Source organism: Moschus berezovskii, chromosome 4, assembly GCF_049115385.1.
Source record: "Moschus berezovskii isolate FMDL1 chromosome 4, NW_MosBer_1.0, whole genome shotgun sequence".
Taxonomy (NCBI): domain Eukaryota; kingdom Metazoa; phylum Chordata; class Mammalia; order Artiodactyla; family Moschidae; genus Moschus; species Moschus berezovskii.
The window spans coordinates 104250512-104270719 of record NC_142463.1 but is presented as its reverse complement, the minus strand read 5'-3'; the positions used below and the strand labels follow the sequence as shown (position 1 = coordinate 104270719).

Here is a 20208-nt window from a genome sequence, read left to right as displayed (position 1 = left end):
TAAACCAATTTTGATCATTATTATTAACTAAAGTCCATACTTTATGACTGTTTCCTCAGTTTTTATCTGATGTTCTTTTTCTAGTCCAGGATCCTGTAATTTAGCAGTCATATCTCCTAGGTTTCTCTTGTTTGTGATAGTTTGCTAGACGTTCCTTTCCATGTTTCTGATGGACCTGACAAGTTTTGAAGAATACTGGTCAGGTATTTTGTAGACGGTCTCTTAACTGAGCTTTGTCTAATGTTCTTCTCATGATTTGACTGGGGTTATGGGTTATGGGGAGGAAGACCACAGAGGTAAAGTGTAATTGTCATCACATCACCTCAAAGGTGCATACAATCAATATGATGTACCACTGTTGTTGTTAAACTTGATCACCTGGCTTAAATCCTACTAGTCATCTGATTCTCTGAACTGCCAATGTCTTGAAGCTCTGTGTCTTTTTCTTTTGGTTAAGGGTCTTGGACTATTAGATCATAAACTCATCTCAGTTGGTTGAGCAAGAAGCATTATTTTTAAAATGGGATGGGGGACCTCCCTGGCAGTACAGTAGTTAAGAATTTGTGCTTCCAATGCAGGGGGCACAAGTTCAATCCCTGGTTGGGGAAGTAAGATTCCACATGCCATGTGGTAGAGAAAAACAAACAAGCAAACGGATGTTCGGGGGTAGAAAATAAAATAATATACTATAATTGAGCTTTTGCTTCTGGATATAATTGAGTAGTTTGTAGCAAAGCAATGCTCCCATCAAGAATAACTAGAAAAGCCAGATATATACATACACCTATCTATACACTTTCACAAGCACACACATACACACACGCATTTGAATGTACTGTAGAGAGCTGAGGCAACCAAAACCCAGGTGGCAAATTCTCCAGCAGGGGAAACCATGAGTAAAGTCAAGCTGACATTCTGCAGCTGTCTTAGAGTCCTGCTGATATGGGGGAGCTAAGCAAGAATCTGAGAATTTAGGCAAAAGCAAAAGGCAGAGGATTACTATTAAATAATATAAAGAAAAATGCAGAACTTATAACAGTCTTGCTGGCCTATAGAAACATTAAAAAAAATTAGAAAGGCCAAAATTCTGATGAAAGAGAAAGGACAGAACTGGCTTAACAATATGCTACTGTTTTTCCTTCAAGATATTTGCTGATAGATAACCAGCAAGGACCTACTGTATAGTACACGGGAACTCTACTCAATATTCTTTTTTTTTTTTTCTTGAACTCTTCTCTTCAAAGTTCTTTTCAACTTTCCCTTACGGTACTTGTTGACTATCGGTCTCGTGCCGGTATTTAGCCTTAGATGGAGTTTACCACCGGCTTTGGGCTGCATTCCCAAGCAATCCGACTCTGGGAAGACCCGGGCCCGGCACGCCGGGGGCTGCTACCGGCCTCTACTCAATATTCTGTAACAACCTATATGGGAAAAGAATCGAAAAAGAACAAATACATGTATATATGTAATTGAATCACTATGCTATACACCTGAAACTAACACTGTACATCAACTATACTTGAATTAAAAAAAAAACAACACATTATTTGCTGAATTAAGCAGAAAATTTCTGAAAAGTAAAATGGAGTTAAACACAGTCTCGTGGTACAGAAGAGACAAGGATTAGAGTTCAAATCACACAATGAAGGAAGGGGCCTAGTGATTGGCCCAGGCTCTCGGTGGGAAAAATCTGTGATCCAGAAGCTGGAAGAACCAGAGAAAATCAAAGGCTTCCCCAAACTACAATTCAGTCTGAAGCCTGATTATTCAGCCAAGTAATTATTCATACTTGATTAATATGATTACCTCTCAAAATATTGCCTAGCAAAAGAAAGGGTGAATCCTTTCTGAAGGAAAACAAATCACCAAGACTCTGTAGAAATATATTTATATACAATGCTCAGTATTCAATAAAAAATCAGCAAGCATGCCAAGAGATAGGACCAAACGACCTAAAAGAAAAACAGACACTATGAACATACTCAAAACAAGTATATTCAATATTGGAATCATCTGACAAAATCCAACTAGCTATCATTTATATGTTCAAGAAGATACAGAAAAATATCATCTTGAACAATTCAGTCCAAAATTCATCAGAGCAAGAGCTTTAGGGTGCCTATATTAGGTAATGGAGCCAAAATGGAGTAAGGAAAATGACTGCACGGGAGGAAGGCACTGCATGGGAAGTTGAAGCCTAAGCAAGATAAGAAGAAAGCCTATGGGGCTTCCCTGGTGGTTCAGTCCACCTGCTAACGCAGGATACACAGGTTCAGGATATATGCCACAGAGCAACTGAGCCCTGAGTGCGTGAGCTGCAACGATTCAGCCCACGTATCACAACTACTGAAGCCCACATGCCCCAGTGCCCATGCTCTGGAGAAGAAGCCACACCATGAGAAGCTGTGCACGGCAACTGAAGAGCAGCCCTGCTTGTTGCAACTGGAGAAAAGCCCGCACAGCAACAAATGCCCAGCACAGCCTAAAATAAACTTATTATTATTTTTTTTTAAAAAAGAAAGCCTACAGAGGTGATGGGAGGGATGGAAGTGCTGGAAAATTGGTTATACACATGGGCAATGATCAAATAAACAATTATGTTGAAGATAAGAGGAGCAAGATTTTACATTTTTAGAAAAAGCAATTACAAATGTGGAAAGGAAGAAAACTAGAATGAACCTTGTAGCATTGGACTGGGACTGGAGATAACAGTGTGAATACATGGTTTCTAACATGCACAGACAGATACAGAAACATATACAGAAGTGAATGGGAGTATATAGGTTAAGTATGTATGCATATATTTCCTAGCTCTGTACACTGATATGGTCTGGCAGCAGTGATATCCCAATAGGAATAAATACACCTAGTATTCAGATCTCGGTTTCAAAATATGGTTTTTTACTAAAAGGAACCAAGACTCGGAGAAATGACTGATTCCAAGGCTGGACAGAAGAGTACAATATGAACTTGGAATACCTTGCTCCAAAAGTAAGGAAACACAAAAAACAATGGGGACGTGTCAAAAGAACACAGAAAGCGGCTTGAAAGGAGCTCCCGCTGGCCACATGGGATAATTTGAGCATCAAAATAATTATTTTGTAATGAATTAGTAGTTAGCAATGAATGTAGTTAGTAGCTTCCCTCGTGGCTCAGATCATAAAGAATCTGCCAGCAACGCAGAAAACCTGGATTTGATCACTCGGTCAGAAAGATCCCCCAGAGAAGGGAACGGCAATTCACTTCTGTATTCTTGCCTGGAGAATTTCACGGACAGAGGGGCCTGGCAGGCTACATATAGTCCATGGGGTAGAAAAGAGTTGAACACGACTGAGTGACTAACACTTTCACTTTTACATTTTGGAGGCTAGAAGTCCAAAATCAAGGTACAAGTAGGACTATGATCCCTCTGAGACTGGGCAGAATTCTTCCTTGCCTTTTCCTAGCTTCTGGTGGTGGCCATCAACCCTTGGCATTCCTTGGTTTGTCAGATGCATCACTACAATATCTGTCTTGGTTGTCACACGACATTCTTCCTGTGCGTCCAAATTTCCCTCTTCTTATAAGGACTCCAGTGACACTGAATTGAGGCTTATCCTAATGACCTCCCCTTAACTTGATCACATCCATAAAGTCCCTATTTCCAAGCGAGGTCATTTTCATGTGTACCAAGGGTTAGGGCGTCATCATTATCTTTGTGGGGGTACACAATTCAATCCACAGCAATTACCAAGTGAAATCTTTTCAGTAGACAGCTGGGAAGATGCCACTTTAATAAGATATCAAAGGGAATGTTACAGGTAGTAAAACAAATCAAACTTGTGTGCTAACTGAAAGGATGAAATGAGAAGAACACAATCACCTCTATGATATTCTTCCTAAAGACAGATAACCTCTATGTGATCACAAAGAAACATCATATAAATCCAAATTAGGAGACACTGGACAAACCATTTGATTTGTAATCTTCATAACAGTATATCAATGTATTAAATTTCTTATGGTTATGAAAGAGAAAATTACCTTGGAGGAAAACAAACATGAAAATATTTGGGGGTAATGGGATGTATATAACTTATTTTCAAATGATTCCCCCCCAAAAGATCTTCATAATGTACTTAAGATATTTAAGTTTTACAAAATAAAGACTGAAAAAAAATGAGAGGAAAAATTAAAATAGATTAACAGAATTTCACCATAAAAATAGAATCCTTTCTGGAAAAAAAAAAAAGGTAATTCTAAAACTGAAAAATAAGCCAACTAAATTAATCAATGGGTTAAATAATATGTAAAATTCCGCAGAAGAAAGAATTAATGCATTAGAAGACTGGTTAGTAGAAAATATCTAGAAGAGAAGCACTGAAGGGAAAGAATGGAAAATACAGAAAGGAACATAGACATCTGGAACATTGATGAGATCTAATATACAAATAAACAGAGTTCCAGGAAGAGAGATGATATAATGTAATAGAAAACTGTTATTTGACAAGAAAACATACCCAAATTTATGGAAAACATTAAGGCACTTGTTAAGGGTTGAATTATATCCCCTCATAATCGTATACTGAAGTCCTAACCCTATACCTCAGACTGTGACCTTATTTGGAATTTTTAAAGGTAATCAAGTTAAAAGGAAGTCATCAGGGTGGGCCTTAGAGCAGTATGACGGGTAGTCTTAATTAAAAATGAAAATTTAGAAACAGAAGGCCACGTGGAGAGACATAAGGAAACAGCCAACTACAAGTTAAACAGAGAAGCCAGGAACAGAACCTTCCCTTACAGCCCTCAGAAAGATACAGCACTGCTAGTAACACCTTGATTTTGGGCTTACACTCTCCAGAAGTATAAGACAATAAATTAATGTAGGTTTGAGCTATCCACTCTCAGATACTTTGTTACAGCTGCTGCTGCTACTGCTAAGTCACTTCAGTCATGTCCGACTCTGTGTGACCCCATAGACGGAAGCCCAACAGGCTCCCCCGTCCCTGGGATTCTCCAGGCAAGAACACTGGAGTGGGTTGCCATTTCCTTCTCCAGCAGTCCTAGTAAATTAACACACAACTGATTCAAGGTTCTGCAAACCCTAAACCAGATGAATGAAGACCACACCTAGGCAGGTCACTGTTTAACTGCCGGAAACCAAAGACAGAGAGAAGATATTAACAGCAACTGAACGCAGTACGATAAGAAGTCTGAGAAACACTAATAAACGCTGATGATATCAAACAACCGCAGAATCTGTGTGTGTGACTGAAATACATAACAACGAAAACATATAAAGCTGGACGTGGATACAGCTCCTTTGATGATATCTCCAAGGAAACTATCAAGTTAAAGATCTGAGCAGAGATTTCAGCAGTGCCCAGGGCCAGGCAGAGTTGAGTTTATGCAGTAAGTTAGAGAGGCTTAGTAAACACCTTTACTTCTTATTAAAATGCCACAAAGGCCATGGATTAGGAGTAAGGACCATGTTCTAAGACTAATATGTCCAAACAAACCCACCCTAATAAAGCCTAAAACCAAAGTCTTTACATCATAGTAATCCACAGATAATTTAACTAATTGCCAGGAAAAATAAACAAACAACATTTGTTAAAGGAAAATGACACAATTCAGTTTCCACAAGTATCACTCAAAATGTCTCCTATAAATTCTTAGACATGCAAAGAGACAATATATAGATATGATTAAAGTATACACGCACACACAAATCATAAAACAAGTCAATAGTATACCTAGAGATGACCCAGATACTAGAATTAATACATAAAGTTTTTAAGACAGTAATTACAAATACATTGAAAAAATTTTAGGAAAAGATGAAGAACAGGTGACTAGATTAGAAATCTCAACAAAAAAAAGCAACTCTAAGAAAGAACCAAATGAAAATTCTAGAACTGAAAAATACAGTAGACTTCACTCAGTGGAATAACGAATATTTGAAGACAAGTGCTTTCCCTGGTGGCTCAGTGGTAAAGAATCCACTTGCCAATGCAGCAGATGTGGGTTTGATTCCTGGGTTGGGAAGATCCCCTGGAGAAGGAAATAGTAAACCACTCTAGTAATCTTGCCTGGAAAATCCCATGGAAAGAGGAGCCTAGCGGGTCACAGTCCATGGGATCTCAAAGAGTTGGACACAACTTGGCAACTAAACAACAACAAATATTAAGTACCCAAAAATTAGTCCAGTGAGAAAAAGGAATGAAAGAACAGAAATCTAAGAACACATGGGATGTATAACTGGAGTCCCAGAAGGAAGAGGAATGAAAAAGAAGAAATATTTTAAAAGATAATAGTTGAATAGGTTCTAAAATTGATGAACAGTATCAAACCACAGATCGAAAAAGCTCAGTGAATCCTCTTTATCCCTCTGCAGCAGGATAACTACAAAGAAGAAATCTAGGCAGCTGACTTCTCATTACAATAAAGGAAGACAGGTAAAGGAACATTTTTCGGTAATGAAAGAAAAAAAACCTGCCAATTTAGAATTCTTTATCCTGTGAAAGTATTTCTCAAAAATGTAGAATAAAGACATTTTTAAGATTAAAAACTGAGAAGTTCATCACCAACAGTTCTGCACTACAAGAAATGTTAGACTTTAGGCTGAAGGAAAATGATCTTAGATGGAAATATGGATTCGCAAAAAGGAATGAAAAATACCAGAAATGGTAAATACAGAGGACTATTTCCCCTTAATTTCTTTAAAAGTCTACTGACTGTTTAAGAAAAATAATAAAAATTATATAAAATATACATAAGCAAAACAGTTAGCAATGGCATAAAGATCTCAGGGAAGGGAATCTTACTATTGTTTCCTCCTAGTCCAGTGGTTAAGAATCAGCCTGTTAATGCAGGGGACATGGGTTTGGCCCCTGATGCGGGAAGATTCCACATGCCATGGGGCAACTAAGCCTGTGTATCACAACTACTGAGCCTGTGGCTCTAGAACCCATGCTCTGAAGCAAGAGAAGCCACTGCAATGAGTAGCCTGCACACTGCAACGAAGAGTAGCCCCGACTCACTGGAACAAGAGAAAGCCCACGTGCAGCAACAAAGACCAAGCACAGTAAAAAAAAAAAACAAAAAACTAAATAAATAAATATTCATCTTAAAAAATTAGAAAAAGTATAGGAAATTAAATAATATAAAAGAAAATCTCCCATTGTATTGCATATAACAAGAGCAAGTTTTATTTTGTGAAATTTTAACTGTATGTGCATATACACACGTTGCAGCTCTCAGTTTCCAAGTAAAATCTTTCTGTGGTCAAAATCTTTTTGAAAATGTCATTTAAAGGTTTAAGTGTTTCCATATAAGTCAACCCAGATTATTTAAATAACCTACTCACTTGTCTCCCTGGTTCTGCTGCTGCTGCTAAGTCGCTTTAGTCGTGTTCGACTCTGTGCGACCCCATAGACGGCAGCCCACCAGGCTCCCCTGTCCCTGGGATTCTCCAGGCAAGAACACTGGAGTGGGCTGCCATTTCCTTCTCCAATGCATGAAAGTGAACAGTGAAAGAAGCCGCTCAGTCGTGTCGACTCTTAGCGACCCCATGGACTGCAGCCTACCAGGCTCCTCCATCCATGGGATTTTCCAGGCAAGAGTACTGGAGTGGGGTGCCATTGCCTTCTCCCTCCCTGGCTCTAATAGTCTCCTATTCTCCATTCTGCTATCTTGATTCTAAAATGCAAACCTGATCACATCACTAGCAAAATTAAAATGCTACAACTGCTTCCCACTACTTTCAGGGTAAAATTCAAAGACCTTAGAATAAACATACACCTTTCAGGACCATGTTCTTGACTCCCTCTCCAGTTTTATTTATCACTTCCTCATAAATGCCCAGCTATAAGAAACAACTTTCAGGCCCACCAATTTTGCCATGCTCACTTTTATTCCCACACTTGAGAATGAGAATAAGAGCCTTCATTTAGCTAATTACTGCAAATTCAGAGTTTAGTTCCTTTTGGGAAAAATTTTCTCCATATCCTCGATCCCCACTCCCAAATTAGCCCAAGTACCTATTCAATCTGTTCTCCTACCACCCTATAGTTACCTTTATTACAGTTTTTATTATACAGAATTGCAATTGTATGTGCTCAATGAAGGGCTTCTTTAGTGGCTCAGTGGTAAAGAATCTGTCTGCAATGCAGAAGACACTGGGTCAGGAAGATCCCCTGGAGAAGGAAATGGCAATCCACTCCGGTATTCTTGCCTGGGAAATCCCATGGACAGAGGAGCCGGGCAGGCTGCAGTCCATGGGGTTGCAAAGAGTTGGACATTTATCAAAGAATTGGAATGACTGTTAGCTGAATAAACTTCTCCCAGCCATTTGCTGTGGATCCTCCAAAGCACACTAAATCATTTTATATAATTTCATAAATAAGTGATGATGGTTCACTACTCAAAAATCATAAAATGGTCTTCTGAGTAAAAATGGTAAACTGACCACTCCCATTCAGTGTCTCTCCCTCCTGGAACATCTATAAGATGACTAGTAATGCAACACAAAAGTATAAACCACCAGCATACCCGAGAAAAAGGTTTCTCTAAATTTTTAGAAAACAAATGAGCTGTAAGAGTAAGAAGTGATGAGGCGTAAGAAGTGAGGGCAGAAAAAAATGAGGTTAGGAATATGCAGAAAGGGAGTTACACCTGGGGAAGATTCTGTCTCGCAGAATCCCTGAGAAGTTTTGATCCAAAAAATAATGAGTATAAAGAAGTAGAATGAATAGTGAGGTTGAAATTAGAAATTAAAACTGTGAATACCAAACACTCGATACCAACTCCACTGCAATCCTGATGTAGCAGGCACGGCACTATGCCCTAGGCAAAAAAATATGAGCTCTTCTCTAAAGAGTTACAGTATCTTGGCAAAAAGATTCCATCCTTCTGACATTTAGGACTCCTCCTACCCTAACAGCCTGCTCCTTATCTACACAGACTTTACTATATTGGGGATAAACTCAGATAATTCCTATCTACGTACAGAGAGCTTTCCCAATCCATTTTTTCATACCTCATTCTTAGATATGAATAGACAAAAGAGATATTATCTGATTTTTAAGAAAGTCAGAATCATAAAAGAGAAAAATCAAGTTAACAAGAAGAAGTAAAAAGACTCTAGATCTTTCAGAAAGCAGAACAAAAAGATCAAACATGAAACATGAAAAACATAGGACACCTAGAGGATCAATCTAGGAGGTCTAACATTTGATTAATCAATTTCCAAGAAAAATGAGATAAAAAAATTATCTCAGAATTAAAGAATAACAGTCTTCAGGTTGAAAAAGCCCTCCAACTAACCCATAATGAATGCAAAACAAAACCTCACCTGCAAATATATCATTGCAAAATGTCAGAAAATCACAAAAAAATCCCTAAATGCTTCCACAGAAAAAAAAGATTCACCTACAAAGACCTTGCAAAGATTTCATATCAACAACATTAATGACAATGGACTAATGCTTTTTAAGCTGTGAGGGAAAATGATTTTCAACCAGCCAACCTATCAGAGCAAATGTAAAAACAGAATAAAGACATTTTAAAATAGAGAGACCCAGAAAAGTCATCCTTCACAAACTCTTCTTTTGGGAAATTAATAGAGGATATGCTCCAGCAAAACGAGAGAAAACCAAGAAAAGAAGACGTGGAAATTGGCAAATAGAGGCCTCAGCTCAGAAAAGCAGTAAAGAACAGTCCTAGGATGCGATATAGAGACCTCAAACAGAGCAGAATACAAGCTCTGGTAGGAAGGTCTCTGGGGGAAAATATGAATTTGGAATATCTGATGGGATACAGAATCTAGAGAGACCAAAAAAAAAAAAAAAAGGCTAAAGGCAAACAATGCAAGAAAAACAGAAATTCTAGGAAAAAACAAAAACTCTCTACTATAACCAGAGTTACTGTAAGACCTTGTAGTGAACAATGTTCACACAGTTACGATGAACGTTTTGCTTATTAATTTTCAGCCTTTAAAGCAAAGACGACTTAATTATAATTACAGGGTGGAATGTAAGTATTATCAACCCAGAAAACATAAAAGAATAGTGATGCTGAGAAACTGAAGGGACAAAAAAAAAATAATGGGAAAGAATAGGAATGTTATTATTTTCATTTTCAAAGTGGAGAACCTAGAGTAAGTGCTCAAAAAAATAGTAAATTTAGTATTTCAGGCGGGCCGTCGCCCGCGTCCCTTGGGGCGTGGCGCGGCGAGCCGCGCGTCGGGACCGGGGTCCGGTGCGTAGAGCCCTTCGTCCCGGGACACGGGGCGCGGCTGGAAAGGCGGCCGCCCCCTCGCCCGTCACGCACCGCACGTTCGTGGGGAACCTGGTGCTAAACCATTCGTAGACGACCTGCTTCTGGGTCGGGGTTTCGTACGTAGCAGAGTAGCTCCCTCGCTGCGATCTATTGAAAGTCAGCCCTCGACACAAGGGGTTTTTTTTGTTTGTTTAAAAAAAAAAAAAAATTTAGTATTTCAAATTACAGGATAATCAACAGATTTTAAAGTTATAATGATATTGGGAGAAGAGGATAGGGAGGTGAATATAAGCTAAATCTTCATTTGTCACATGAAGAAGTTAACAGATATTTCCTTTTTTCTTTTATTTTTGGTCATGCCCCACAGCAGGTAGGATCTTAGTTCCCCAAACCAGGGATCAAACCCATGTCCCCTGCAGTGGAAGAATGGCGTCTTAACCACTGAACTGCTGAAGTCCCAATGAATAAACAGTATAAATCAAGAAAGAATAATATGAGTATATTATTCAGAAATATAAAGGCAAATACCAGAAAAAACAGCTAAATGAGTTAAAAGAAACTGTGTCTAAGAAGTGGGATTCGTTGGATATAAAGAATTATACACTGGGTATTCCCTGGGCGTCCAGTGGTTAGGACTCAAGAGTTTTCACTCCCAAGGGTGTAGGTTCAATACCTGGATGGGAAACTAAGATCCCAAAAGCTCCACAGTGTGGCCAAAAAAATAATAATAATTAAACAACTATATACTTTAATAACCATGTGCGCATGCATGCTCAGTTGTGTCTGACTCCATGACCCCATGGACTGTATGTAGCCTACACGCTCCACTGTCTATTTTCCAAGCAAGAACACTGGAGTTGGTTGCCATTTCCTCCTCCAGGGGATCTTCCTGACCCAGGGACTGAACCCATGTCTCCTGCATTGGCAGGCAGATTCTTTACCACTAGTGCCACGTGGAAAGCCCCTCTATAACCATATATAGTGATTAAAACAAAACAAAACAAAAAAAAGTACAAAACAGTTTCTTTCAGGAGCTGTTATAGACAAATGTCCAAACATCAATCCCTCTTCCAGTTGAGGTGGGGAAAAACAGGGTCCTTAACTGAGTTGATGAAATTCAGTAACAACATTTCCATGTAGCTTTCTGAGTTTAAAAAGAAGTATACATACTTTTGCCCAATTTTATGTCCTGTAATAGTAACTTGGCACATAGCCACTGAAAAACTGAGACATTAGGCTTTAGCAAAGCTTAATGGTCTTTAGCATCAGAAAGACCTAGGTCTTTTTTTTTTTAAGATTTATTTATCTGGCTGCGAAAGGTCTTAGAGCATGTGGGAATCTTCAGTTGCGATATGAACTCTTATTTGTAGCATGTGGAATCTAGTTCACTGACCAGGGATTGAACCCAGACCCCCTGCATGGGGAGCAAAGAGTCTCAACCACTGTACCACCAAGGAAGTCCTCAGAAAGACCTAGGTCTTAATTCAGATGCCTTCATTTGCTAGCTATATTACTACCTTGTACAAGGTTACTAACCTTTGAAAGTAACTTCATCATCTGTGAACTAGAGATAATAATGCTTATCCCTATAGAGTTAAGTAACAACTATAAACAGTCACAGATATACAGACAGCAACTGATGTAAGACAGTATTAACCATTACTTACATTGGCCACCACTTTTACTTCTTTGTACTGTGCTTCATAGAAAATTCCAGCATTTTCCAGTGCTTCTGTTAACGAGGGCCCATTTTTCACCTGCTTATCCAGTCCATTCACGAATTCCTCCAGCTTGGCACTTGCCTCTTCAAATTCTTTGGAGAATTTCTTCCCACCTGTCTTATCTGAAATAACAAGAGGAAGTATTCTATAATATTCTTAGTCTCATAGTTACACCTTAAAGAAGCTTCCTAAATCACAAAAAAAATCACAAAACAGATTATTTAAACACTTCATGTGATCCTGCTAGATTGAAGCAAGAGTGCATCATGCAGGCACTTATAATTAAGATAAAGAAGGTTCAACTAAATGAAAGTTTGCTGATTGCTTTAATTCACAAATCTGATGTCACACTGCTACTTAGGAATAATGGAATGAGGCTCAATTCTATACACGTACACACCATTAAGTTTTTTTTTGATATATACCATTAACTTTTACGCTATAGATTATAATAAGATGTATCCCTTTGAGGAAACAACAGAGACTCAAAAAACTAAACATAAAGTGACCTCTATGCTTAGAAATTCTTTCCTATCCGAAGAAGATTCTTGGTAATTTGAAATTAGAAAAGTACCATGAATTGTTTTTCAACAACAGTGACATTACCAACTTTTACTTATTCTTCTAAGTACTTTTTGCCCAGTGATGTTGGAACATGGCCTTAGGTATAGATATAAATTTAGGCTCTGCATTTTATTAGCTGTGGAACATGGTTCTCCCTATGAAGTCTCAGATTTCTTATGTACAAAGTGGAGGTTTTTAACATGCTTCTGGGTTGTTTTGAGGATTAAAGTAGATAGTATATGTTCATGGTATTTAAAGCATGGTACAAGAACAATATAGGTACCACAACAAATAGTTCGGTAGTTATTTATTTACTTATTATTTCAAAAATATTTATCAAGGATTTATTACATACCAGGTATTGCTCTAGGCACTAGGATATTGGAAGAAAAAATAAGGATAATTTCTCCTTTCATGAGATTCACATTCTAATAAATTAATATGATTATTATTTATAATCTACAATGAAAGGGAAAGAAAGTGATTAGGCTTTATGAGGTATTATAGTGACCTTATTTATTTATTTGGGCTGTGCTGTCTGGCTTGCAGGATCTTAGTTCCCTGACCAGTGGTCGAACCCAGGCCCACAGCAGTGAAAGCGCAACGCTCTAACCACTGAAACTGCCAGGGAGTTCCCTACAGTGACCTTACTGAAGAGTGAACACAAACCACATAATCATACACATGAAATAGACCTGTCCATCATAGCCTGATACATCAAGAAAGGACTAGAAGTGGGGAAAGGATAGAATATACTTATTAAAAAATTTTTTTTTTAATTTATTTTTCTCCAACTTAATGGAGATATAAGTGGCATGTAACACTGTTTAAGGTGTACAATTTGAAGGCTAGGAATTTATTTATGAAATTGACATGCATGAAATCACCACCTGGGAAACAGGTGCCACAAAAGTTCTCTACAACCTGAGGCTCTCTTAATGGAAGCAGTCAGTGTGATTACTTGAAATGACACATCTGGAAAGAGAACCTGACTTATTCTATTTAGAAGGATGAAAGATTACCTTTTAGGCACTTCAGAGTTTCTGTGCTGCACACATCCACCCTCATGGTTGACAGCTGTTTTTCTTTCAATTCTATCTGATCTTCTGAGCGCTTGTACAGCAACAGTTCTTCAATGAGGGCCTGAGACTGAACATGGACCAGGGTCATACTTCATTTATGAAATCATCCTCTTACTCTATCTTTCTACACCAAAGTAAAACATGACTAAAACCTAACAAAACCACGAGAAGCAAAAACCTTCATATTTCCTCATAATCAGGGATATCAACACAATTCTTGTATCAAAACCATGTTTTCAGTTATATACTTTAAAAGATCTTTTTCATGTTATTCAAAGATAATTTATGAATATAAAGTTAAGATTGAAACAGGCAAAGATCCATTTATCTCTTCTTTCAATGTGAATTAGATAGTCTTATTATGCTAACTTGAAGAAAATTTTAATTTAATAGTTTCACAGGAAGATGAATGCCTTCTTCAGGTTTAATACAGACTTCAGCTGGCATACAGATAAAACCCTTGAGTTTTAGAGAGTTTCAATATGTTTAAAATATAATGGATGCATAATTCAATAAAAAGAAATCTTACAGGATGAACTATACAGAAAACTATAACACAAAAGGGTTGGATAACACTTTGACACATGGGACATATTCTGTAACTTACTCGAAATTCAGCAACTATCTTAGACTTGAGAGCGGCTTTTGGATTCGTGGATGCTGTTGAATTAAACAAAAAGTTATTTAAGAATATAGACAAAAAATGTTGACTATTTAGGAAAATTTCCAGCTTTACAGTTGAGGGTATATACTCTTTGAATATATGTCAAACATGCACATTTAAATCATAGTATAACTCTTAGAACATATAGTGGATATGTAAATTGAAAACTCCCAAGCAAGGTCAATATAAAAATACGTACTATTTAGAAAGGTTTAACCTACTTACCTCCAACATACCCTGTAAGTCTCAAGTCCTAGAATTACTGACTTGGAGATACATGAAGTATCTTTCTGCCTATTCTGACTGAGTGTAAGAGGATCTTAACACCTCAAATTAAGAGTGTCCAGGAGCAGGACATCCAGTTAATTCTGATCACTGGCTGAAGAAAATTTACTTCCAAGCATCAACTCTATTCCTATGTATTTAGTTTTGGATTTCTTTTTTCTGCTGACTCAATTCAAAGCAAAAACAGGCAGGAAAAGTTCTAAGTACAATACTACTGTGGTTGAACTTTGGCTGAAATGATGACTCTTGTTGTTCCTAAGCATGCAATTTATGACCAAAAGGATGTGAAAGGACTCCCTTAATCATGATGAATATCACATGCTTGCTGGAGCAAAACCATCCCAAGTGTCTTGTTTCACCTCCCAATTCTTTTACCTTGTTCCCTCCACACCTTCAAATCTTTCTCAATATTCCTCAGTTTGGCCCACAGCAGCCTATCACATGCAGTATTCCACTCTCGTGATCTCATGCTGGGTAAACATGATAAACACAGCAGGAGCTCCTGTTAAGAGAATGGCTTCTGGCCAGGATTTGAGGCCCATGTCTAATCTGGTAGAGTATCTCCCCAAATCTGAAGGATTTCATGGCTCCCACAGAAATGCTTCTTAATGCCTAGTCTCCTCTTCAGCTCTGTTGTTTAGTGCCAGCTGCCTCTAACTTCATATAGCTTTGAACCTTAAAGCTACCCTGGGCACTATCACGTATTTTTTTCTTCTTCCAATCCCCCAACTACTCTTGAATCTTCACACATTTAAACCCTTTTTCTGCATTTCCTTTGTTTAAAAGTAGTTTTATTTTTATTTTTTTTAAGAAGTAACTCCATGACGGCTTGGTTAGTGTAAGTCACTGGGAGCCTCCCAGGCCTGGAAAACACAGGCTTGCCCATGGTTTATGCCAGGTACGATGTCAAATCGTCTACATTTTCTTCTGCTCCAAAAAGAGGAGGTAATTTACATTAGTTGAGATTTTGTTCCTTACTTTGTGATTTCTTCCACTGCTTATTCGGTTGTTTGTTCAGATTTTCTTTCAGCTGCTTCTGAGTTTTGAAAGTGGTACCTGGAAAACATTTCAGTTTTGCAATCTGGCGTTATGGGAAGCTGTTCTGTCTGTCCACTTCAGTGTCAAAGTTGAAACAAGGCAATCCGAGACTGTGTGTTGTTTCTTTCTTTCCTTTTCTTTTATTTTTATAAAAAGATAAAAACACCCACCAGATCTAAGAAGCTGTCAAATAAACATGATTTCTGTATCAAAGAAATAACTAATTTGGAGAAGAATAGGGCAGGAAGTTTAAAAACACTAGGTAACTCATTCAAATGAAGAATTTAACAGCTTCTTAGAAGATGCTATTTTTAAAGCAAATTTCTAGTCAAATTACAGTCATGGTATCAGATATCACCAACTTCTACTCACTGAGTTTATTACACGAATCTAATACATAGAAACTAAATAATTAAAAAAACACCTGTACAAAAGTTACTGCAAATCTAAACCAAAAGAGACTGAAGAATACCAATATATGATTAATGTATCAAATAATTTAGTGAAAACTGAAACCTTGTCTAAAAATTCTCCCAAAAGTAAGAGGACAGGGCAGTAATTATTAAACACAAAAGATGAATAGTTTAAAGCACTCAAAGTAAAACAAATGCAGAAAAATAATTAACGATCATCACTTAATATGCTTGCCTTTTCTTAGTCAAAAAAAAAACAAAATTCAACCCTCTCCAAACCATTCTACTTAAATTAATGCAAATAGATTTGTACAGTTATATTTTAAACAAATAGGGCCATATCCCAAACTTTGTCTTTCATTAATAAGCAAAAGGACTAGATTTGTAAAATACATATAATTTTAAACACTGAATAATGACTCAATCTTTCTTTTCCGAGAGAAAAGATACTTACTCAAAGCTTCTCTTAATGCCATAATCATTTCTTCTGGGTATACATTTCTATCTTCCCAGATTTTAAAGATTCGTTCTACAGATTTAGAGACGGATGGATCCCTGAGAAGAAAGAAAAAATGAGACATAAAAATGTTAAACTTGCGCGTCAAACTAGAAATCTGAAAATAAAGTTGTCAACAAAATTATTTTCCAGGGACTTACCTCATGGTCCAGTGGTTAAGAATCCACTTGCCAATGCAGGGGAAAGTGAAACTGAAAGTGAAAGTCGCTCAGCTGTATCCGACTCTTTCTGACCCCATGGACTATACAGTCCACTGAATTCTCCAGGCCAGAGTACTGGAGTGGGTAGCCTTTCCCTTCTCCAGGGAATCTTCCCAACCCAGGGATCGAACCCAGGTATCCCACACTGCAGGCAGATTCTTTACCAGCTGAGCCACCAGGGAAGCCCAATGCAGGGAAACAGGGTTCCATCCCTGGTCTGGGAATGAAGATCCCACATGCTGTGGGGAATCAAAGCCCACATGCCCTAGAGCTCTGCTCCACAACAAGAGAAGTCACTGCAAGGAGGAGGCCACATACCACTTCTACAGCAGCTCTCACCCACTGCAACTAGAGAAAGATAGTGCCCAACAATGAAGACCCTGTGCGCCACAACGAACACCAAGCACAGCCAAAAATAAATAAAACTTAATTTAAAAATTATTTTCCAAATGTCTTTTCATGTTTAGAACATTTTTTTCTGGTGTCTAGGGCTAAAATCTTAAAGTCTTGTTCAACACTTTTTATTGGTAACATAAATGAGGTTTGGATGACATACTGAACTTTAATACTGGTTTATAAGTTTCATGAGTACCTTATATTTCTACTTCTGTATACATTCACGAGCATACTCATAATCAAAGTTTAAGTTTCCATCCATCACCATACAGCTGACTCCCTTTATCCATTTCACACTTTACCACCCTCCCATGCTGGTAACCACTACTTGGTCCTCTCTATCTATGTGTATGCTTGGTTATTTATTTTTATTTTTAATTTTTAAAACACATTCTATATATGAGTGGAAACGTAAGGTACCTCTTTCTTTACTTAGTGACTTACTTCACTCAGTATAATACCCTCAAGGTCCATTTGTGTTATCACAAATGGCAAGACTTCATCTTTTTTTATTTTTGACAGGAAACAGCATTTATTGGTCGGAGAAGGCAATGGCAAGCCACTCCAGTACTCTTGCCTAGAAAATCCCATGGATGGAGGAGCCTGGTAGGCTGCAGTCCGTGGGGTCGCTAAGGGTCGGACACGACTGAGCGACTTCACTTTCACTTTTCACTTTCACACATTGGAGAAGGAAATGGCAACCCACTCCAGTGTTCTTGCCTGGAGAATCCCAGGGAAGGGGGAGCCTGGTGGGCTTCCGTCTATGGGGTCACACAGAGTTGGACACGACTGAAGTGACTTAGCAGCAGCAGCAGCATTTATTGGTGAGCATGATTAAGGAGGGGACAGCGCTGATGCTCATGAGTGCAGGGCCTGCCATTTGTCCACGGGACCACAATTAGGGATGTATTTGACCCCAAAGCCATCTGAGATGAGTCGCTTTTCTGCCATCATGGTCTCAAATTCATCCACGTTGAACTTGGTAAATCCCCACTTCCTGGAGATGTGGATCTTCTGGCGGCCAGGGAACTTGAACTTGGCCTGGCAGGCTTCAATCACATGCTCCTTGTTCCGCAGCCTGGTGCGGACGGACATTATGACCTGGCCAATGTGGACCCTGGCCACTGTGCCCTGGGGCTTTCCAAAGGCACTGCGCATACCTGTATGGAGTCTATCAGCTCCAGCGCAAGACAACATCTTGTTGATGCGGATGACATGGAAGGGGTGGAGCCGCACTCGGATGTGAAAACCATCTTTGCCACAGCTTTTCACCATGTACTTGTTGGCACAAATACGGGCAGCCTCCAGGGCTTCACAGGAGAGCTGCTCATACTCATCTGACACCATGTTGCCACAGAGTGGGAACTCATTCACTTTGGCCTTCTTATGCCCCAAGTAGAATATGTGGATCTTAGCATCAGGGACACCTCGGCAGAAGCGGGACTTTGGGTATGGCTTGTTCTTAACAATACCGGTAACACTGGCCCGGGCAGCGGCCCATGGCGACACCAGGATCTTCAGTGGCGTGCCGAAGGGAAAGAGATCATCTTTGTTTTAAATGGTTGAGTGGTACTCCATTTTGTATGTGTGTGTGTGTATATATATATATATCACATTTTTCTTTATCCAGTCAACCATCAATGGACACTTACAATGTTTTCATATCTTAGCTATTGTAAATAATGCTGTGATGGACATAGGGGTGCATAAATCTTTTCCAATCAGTACTTTTGTATTCTTGGTATAAATACTCAGACCATACAGTAGTTTTACTCTTAATTATTTTAGGAATCTCCATACTGTTTTCCACAGTGGATGCATGGATTTATACTCCCACCAGCAGCGTATGAGGACTCCATTTTTTTCAAATCCTCTCAAACACTTGTTATTTCATGCCTTTTTGGAAACAGCCATTCTACTGCACATGAGGTGATATCTCACTGGTTTTTTCCATTTCCTTAACAGTCAGTAATGTTCAACATCATCTGCCTATTGGCCATTTGTATGTCTTTTCTGAAAAAAATGTCCATTCAGCTCTTCTGCTCATTTTTTAAAGCAAGTTATTGGTTTTTCTGTTGTTGAGTTGTATGGGTTGTTTATATTTTGGGTATTAACCCCTTATTAGTTATTTGATTTGTAGATCTCTTCTCCCATTCAATAGGGTATATTTCTGTTTTATTGATGGTTTTCCTTGTTATACAGAAACTTTTTAGTTTGATGTAGTCCCATTGATTTTTCCTTTTGTATTGCTTGCTTGAGCAGACATATCCAGAAAAATAATGTTAAGACCAATGTCAGCATGTACAGCCTATGTTTTCTTCTAGGAGTTTTATGTTTCAGATCTTACAATAAATAATTCATTTTGAGTTAATTTTTGTGTACAGTATGAGTCCAGTGGCCTAGTTTAGTTTTTTTTTTATGTTGCTCTTGTTTCTTACCCTATCATTTACTGAAGAGACTAGCCTTCCCCCATTGTATATTCTTTGCTTCTCTGCCATAAGTTCAGTTCAGCTGCTCAGTCGTGTCCGACTCTCCGCGACCCCATGAATCACAGCACGCCAGGCCTCCCTGTCCATCACCAACTCCCGGAGTACACTCAAACTCATGTCCACAGAGTCGGTGATGCCATCCAGCCATCTCATTCTCTGTCGTCCCCTTCTCCTCCCGCCCTCAACCTTTCCCAGCATCAGAGTCTTTTCCAGTGAGTCAACTCGTCGCATGAGGTGGCCAAAGTATTGCAGTTTCAGCTTTAGCATCAGTCCCTCCAATGAACATCCAGGATTGATCTCCTTCAGAATGGACTGGTTGGATCTCCTTGCAGTATAAGGGACTCTCAAGAGTCTTCTCCAACACCACAGTTCAAAAGCATCGATTCTTCGGTGATCAGCTTTCTTCACAGTCCAACTCTCACATCCATACATGACCACGGGAAAAACCATTGCCTTGACTAGACGGACCTTGGTTGGCAAAGTAATGTCTCTGCTTTTTAATATACTATCAAGGTTGGTCATAACTTTCCTTCCAAGGAGCAAGCGTCTTTTAATTTCATGGCTGCAATCAGCATCTGC

General features: G+C 38.6%; 2 protein-coding genes across 5 annotated transcripts in view; both read right to left on the bottom strand.

Moving 5' to 3' along the window:
- Positions 1 to 20208, bottom strand: part of RPRD2 (regulation of nuclear pre-mRNA domain containing 2) — a 102317-nt gene that overhangs the window by 18243 nt on the left and 63866 nt on the right. For 2 of the 4 annotated variants that reach the window (XM_055403589.2, XM_088835729.1), the window contains exons 3-7: positions 16482 to 16582; positions 15555 to 15632; positions 14235 to 14287; positions 13568 to 13694; positions 11928 to 12103 (exon numbers count right to left, since the gene is read on the bottom strand). In XM_055403589.2, coding sequence (XP_055259564.1) covers positions 11928 to 12103; positions 13568 to 13694; positions 14235 to 14287; positions 15555 to 15632; positions 16482 to 16582 — 535 coding nt within the window. The remainder of the gene's footprint in view (positions 1 to 11927; positions 12104 to 13567; positions 13695 to 14234; positions 14288 to 15554; positions 15633 to 16481; positions 16583 to 20208) is intronic. The other 2 variants (XM_055403590.2, XM_088835730.1) reach the window with 1 other exon arrangement.
- On the bottom strand, positions 16611 to 18591 carry LOC129541590 (large ribosomal subunit protein uL16-like). Its single transcript, XM_088835731.1, has one exon. The coding sequence runs from the start codon at positions 18485 to 18487 to the stop codon at positions 17999 to 18001; it is 489 nt and encodes a 162-aa protein (XP_088691857.1). The 5' UTR covers positions 18488 to 18591; the 3' UTR covers positions 16611 to 17998.